The sequence below is a fragment of the Gossypium hirsutum genome, chromosome D11 (assembly GCF_007990345.1).
Source record: "Gossypium hirsutum isolate 1008001.06 chromosome D11, Gossypium_hirsutum_v2.1, whole genome shotgun sequence".
Classification (NCBI taxonomy): Eukaryota; Viridiplantae; Streptophyta; class Magnoliopsida; order Malvales; family Malvaceae; genus Gossypium; species Gossypium hirsutum.
Window position 1 is genome coordinate 23,922,580 of NC_053447.1, and position 5,777 is coordinate 23,928,356.

The following is a 5,777-nucleotide window of genomic DNA, read 5'->3' on the forward strand; positions in this document are numbered from 1 at the left end:
ACAATCCCGATTTCAAATGTGGTGATGTTTACCTTTTGTAATGGCATGTACCTAGGATGTGTTTGGTTGTTAGTGAATTTGGTGTATGGAATGTAGTTGAGTTTAAGTATAATGTCGGTTTGGTAAATATATATAAACATATGTTTGTGTTTGAAGCCATAATTTTGCATGTTGTTTTTAACCAAGGCTTGTTAGGTGTATGTGAATTTAGGCTTGATTTTTAGGTGGTTATAAGCTAGGCTAAATTGAGTGATTTTGGTATGTTTTAAACGTTGATTTGAATGATGCATTGTTGATAGGTTTTGATGATATGAATGTAGTACCAATGAGTGTACATTGGTTAGGCACCTAAGATGATTGTTTGGCATGTTTGGAGTATGTTTGATCGTATTTCGGATAGGTTAAATGTTTGGTTTTTGAGTTGCTTAATGCCTAAGCAAGTAAGAAATGGTAAACTTGTTGTTTAAGGTACATTTTAGGTCTACATGACTAGAAACACGGGCATGTGACTTGGCCATGTGAGACACATGGCTGGGCAACATGGCTGTGTGTCTTTTGTTGAGTGCTTAGGGAACAAGTCAACTAGCACACGGTCTGGCACACGGGCATGAGGCTTGGCCATGTGACCCAAGTTAGAGAGTTACACAGGCATAGACACAAGCTGGGACATGGTCGTGTGTCCTTATTTCAAAAGTTACACTGCTTGATGTGTCTCAGCCGTGTGAGTCACACAGCCTGGCCACATAGCTGTGTGACCCCAGAAGTTGAAACTTTCTAAATTTTTCCTAAATTTTTCAAATGTTCCTGATTTAGTCCTGAATCGTTTCTAAAGTGATTTTAAGGCCTCAAGGGCTTGAATAAGAGACGATATGCATGTTTAATGTTGGATTATGTTATATTTATTGTAATGTTTTAAAATGAATGATTTAGTTTACATTTATTCGGTAATGCTCTGTAACCCTATTCTGACGACAAATACGGGTTAGGGGTGTTACGATTATTTTTGACCATTAATAATAATGATGTATTAATTTGATGCAAAACAAATGGATTCTACTTTATTAAAATAGTGACAGTCACCGAAGTAACAACTAGTAAAACAACAGATCAATCAAAGCAATCATAACAAAAACTAAAATAAGACTAAAAAACTTCTAGGAGTCCCTATTGTCCATAAAAAAAAACCCTAACTGATCAAGTGAGAGTCACCTTTTCCTCAGAAACATGTTCACCTTTCTAAGCCTCATATCTCCCTAGAAGGTCATTCGTCCCATCCCAGCATTGCCTCCTTCATCTCACCGGAGATACATTCAACTTGTATGGCCATCCTCTCTTTGCCAATATTTGTTTTTTGTCTCAAAATCTAGTAACTCTTCATCTCCTATGGTTCATTTCCAAAGCCCTCCATCCGACTCTGTTAACCTTGCTTCTTGTTCTAGACCTTTGTAGATCGAGTGGATCCACCTTTCTTTTGTTTCATTCCTCCTCTACCACGGAGAACTCCAACACCTCTCCTACCAGGTATGATTCTTCACCCCTTCTTAACCCCTCAGCTACCAATATGTGCACCAACTGTTTACTTCTTTTGCAGTAAACAAATAGATGCAACTGTCATTACCCCTTTTTTAATGCTTTAATGTCTTCAATGTAAGATCTAGTAACCGATATCATGACTTATGGCATGCCAATTATATTTGACTCAGTCTGAACAACTAATAGGGTAACCAATTTTTGATTCATTATATAAATCAATTTACGTTCCAATATTCTCAATTCATCAAAATTTCACAATTTCATAACATTTATGCCAATTATCACATATAATGTAAGTCATGTAACTTTTTATTCTATTCAATTCAGTCCATGTCTTGATATTCAATCTCAACCATAGCAATTCAATTCAAATAACCACTATCAACTCACCTCAACATTATGTAATGCAAAAATGACATTAATATGCAATAATTAAATGAGTCCTGAATCATAGAAATACAAACCAAAAGCTCACGTCACTCGTCGTCAATTCTCGCCTTTCGTTTCCCTCTCGATAACTCGGCGTCATCTTTAGCTACAAATAAGAATTCAGTAATAACACAATATCAATTTTCATTCAAATCACATTCAAATATAAAGTCAAACATATTTTTCAATTTATTCAACTTAGTCCTTAAACCCAGAACAAGCATAACTTTCGATCTAGAGCTTCAGATTAAAATATGATTTCACACATATTCATTAGGGATCTCCTATTTTCTATTCCTATTGAAAGTTCATGATATTTTTTTTCCATTTTATTTAGTTTGGTCCCTAATGTAAAAAAAACAACAACAATTAAGCTTTACAAGTTAATCATTTTCTTAAACTAAATTTAATTTCTATCAGTTTCACACCTAAATCTTCAAGAAATCAACAATGAAAACTTTTTAAAATTTTAACAATTTCAAAAATTAGTACATGGGCTAGCTAAATCAAGCTCCCATGATTCAATTTTCACAAAAAATCAAAGAAAAATTACTATGGGCTTACATGAATTAAAGGTTGAATAGCTTAAAATCCTTAAAATGGCGTCCTCATTTTTTTTTGGAAGGTTGGAGAAGATTACATTTCATCTCTCTTTCCACTAATTTCATGTATATATACTTAGATTAAAAGTTGATTAATTTAATTAATTATGTTTTTATCTTAATTAATCATATTTTACTTAATTAAGCAACAAGCATTATTATCGTCCACTATCTCCTATTTATAAAGGGTTTAATTGCCATTTTAGACCTTTAGCTAAATGTAATTTAAGTCCCAAGTCATTTCCTAATTAAAAATCTATAGTGATTGAACTTTTACAATTTAGTCTCTCGGCTTTAATTTACCACAATTTCGACTAAATTACATAACCGAAATTCAATTCATCTATACAACAACTCCATAAATATCCCTATATAATATTTACGGGCTTGGTTTATGGAAATAAGGTCCCAAAACCTCATTTTTTGATAGCATTGAAAACCGGATCATTACAAAAATATTTAAAAGAATGTTTTCTTTGTTATATTTTGTTTTCAATCATCAAAACTGGAACAATTTAATTAAAAAAAGTTTATGATAAATTCAATAAAATTCAAAATTAAGCACGAAAATCCAACCACATAAAAAGTTAATTATCAAATTTACTTGTATTCTCAAATTATAACATTAAACATGGACTAGAATAAAGTATAGCTAGATTTTCTTTGAATTGACTTTAAAATTGGTCAAATTGCATAATAATTAATTATTGGTATTGATAAATGGTCCAAAACAATTTAATTATAATTCAATTCATGACCATCTTAAAAAATTTAATCTTATTTAATTATTGTTAAATAACTTGTTGGACAAGCGGTTACAATAAAATATACAAATTTTAAAATCAATACTTAAATTTAATAATAGTTGTTTTCGAATATCCAATGAAGAGACAAATTTTAGTATCCAGCCGTGGCAAAATCGCATTATAAATTTTTAAATAAGTCTTCGTATCAAAGAAAATAAGTTTTATGATTTTATTCCAAAAGATAAATTTATTTAATACATATTTTTTTTGGTACCATAAAGAAACAGACGATACAAACGAGGTGGCTGCTAAAACATAGATTTTTCGTCGTAACTACCTACGGCTATTTCAAATTATTTAAACATATAGCAATTAGGGATTACCAAAATCCAAATATAAAAAACAATATGTATCTTCCGCATGTAAATAACCCACCATATCTCCATGAAAGCAATGCCTATTGATTAAAAAAATCAAAGGCGCCCCTGTTCATTAATAAACATCACCCATATTTATGTCCTATTTCTGACAGAGTGTTAAATAGTTTATGTGGCTTTGAGAACATTGCCATGTGATCTGCATCCTTAATCTCCATCACCTCGTTAACTTCAGAATTCTGGATCATCCAACGTTGGAATTCCTCTGGTATCCCTTTGTCTTCTTTGCATACAACATAGACTCGGGGAACACTTCCGAACTTTTCCTTAGAGAACTTGTCTGCCTTGGACAAATCGCTTAAAAACATTGATCCTGGCCTGATCAGAGCCTTTGCCAATTCCAGGTCCTTTACAACAAGTATACAAGACCTTTTAGTAATGAATGAAAGTACTTAATACAAACCGATACTTGTTGAAAATCGAGGGTCTCAACAACAACAACAACAAAAATTAATTTGGAGTATTCAACAAGCAGAAGGAAAACTGCAAAACGGATACCTCAACAGGGGATAGCTGATAAAGTTTGGATGTTAAGAACTTGGTCCCAAAAAACATCGACATCGAAGAATCTTCTGGTCTTCCGTATGGAGCAAATTCAGTGTCCAACCAAGCTTCCGATGGTGTCCTTTGCCAATACTTTGTAGAAAATTCAAGTCAAGCATAACAAGTTAATAATTGATAACAACCAGTTTAACTCTTTAATTAACCCGAGCCAACAAAATAACTAAAAACATTTAGATTAATCAAATCTCTAAGTGGGTTTGCTGTGAAGAAAAAACTAAACCCCCCCTGCAATCCTGAAATTATACAAACACGGGTAGCAAAAACAAAGAATTTATGAAACAAATTGCCGGGTTGCAGTACCTGTTCCAAAACAAATGAAGGGTGGTGCGCAGTGTCCGGCATGAAAGCAGCCAAGAAAACAGCGGCTGAAATATTCTCCGGGTACTTTTCCATGGCCAGGGCCAAATTCAGGCCTCCCAGGCTATGGCCAACGAGAATAGCCTTTTCTCCGGGAGCTAGTGAGGCCAATATCTCCAACAATGGTTTACTGTATTCGTACATGGAGTGAACACCCTGGATTGCTTTCATGTTGATGCCTGAGGCAGCCATGTCGACGGCCGTCACACGGTGCCCTGCTGACTCGAACCGTGGTTTTAGCTTGTACCAGCACCAAGCTCCATGGCATGCTCCATGTACTAGAATGAAATGCTTTTGCTTGTTGACCTCTGCCATTACCCAAACTTAATTTACTTCCTTCTTCCAATCAAAGCTTTCTAGTCTGCCTATTTATTTCCAAAAATTTTAATATGCTCATCCCCACTTCAGATTTTCTTGTGCTACAATCCGATTAATTATTTTTTTTTAAATATTTTTACTTTTTAAAATGATTACTATCCACACATATAAATTTTCTTATTTAATCATGAAATATTATACTATAAATATTGACATGAGTTATAAAATTAAATTGAGTTTGAATTTATTATGTATCGATACCAAAGATGCAACTGACCCGACAACGCTTTGGAATCCGGGCCAAAAATTACGCCAAAGGGAAACTTGATAAAGTTTGTTTGGCGTACATGTAAGTAAATTTTCATCTGGCTAAATAATATTCTAAATTGCCTTGCAGGGCAACATGTGAATATAGCATAATATATTATGCAAAATATGAGATGAATTAAGCTCAGGGGCAAAATCAAAAAATTTGTTTAGGGAGGTCAAGATTAAATTTTAATTTTTACTGAAATTTTTTTTGATTTTTTTTCAAAACATTAGATTATGTATCGAAAGAGTAGTATGAGAGAAAGAATATTTCCAATTTTATCTTAGCTTTCGTGGGCCCATCTCAACTTCACAAACTTTTTTTCTTTTCACACCAGAGGCTATTAACAATATTTATAACAATATTTATGTTATAAAATAAAAGAGTACGAAAAAAAGACTATTTTTTTCTTTCTTTTTTTTTTCAAAAAAAAAGAAATTTTGGGATTGCTGAATTACAGACGAAATAAATATATAAAGCA

At 32.9% G+C, this 5,777-nt stretch overlaps 1 protein-coding gene across 1 annotated transcript; it reads right to left on the bottom strand.

The window, feature by feature from the left end:
- Window positions 1-3,515: 3,515 nt before the first annotated feature.
- Window positions 3,516-5,379, bottom strand: LOC107913134 (salicylic acid-binding protein 2). Its single transcript, XM_016841604.2, has 3 exons — window positions 4,612-5,379; window positions 4,246-4,383; window positions 3,516-4,094 (listed from the first exon to the last, which is right to left on the bottom strand). Exons 1-3 carry the CDS (start codon window positions 4,981-4,983, stop codon window positions 3,813-3,815), a joined length of 792 nt encoding a protein of 263 aa, XP_016697093.1. The 5' UTR covers window positions 4,984-5,379; the 3' UTR covers window positions 3,516-3,812.
- Between the last annotated feature and the right edge of the window lie 398 nt (window positions 5,380-5,777).

Coding starts and splice junctions, on each gene's coding strand:
- LOC107913134 (XM_016841604.2), bottom strand. CDS start 4,983: ATGGCAGAGGTCAACAAGCAAAAGCATTTCATTCTAGTACATGGAGCA. Junction 4,384..4,611: donor CTTCATTTGTTTTGGAACAG/GTACTGCAACCC, acceptor TTTTCTACAAAG/TATTGGCAAAGGACACCATC. Junction 4,095..4,245: donor ATCAGCTATCCCCTGTTGAG/GTATCCGTTTTG, acceptor CTTGTTGTAAAG/GACCTGGAATTGGCAAAGGC.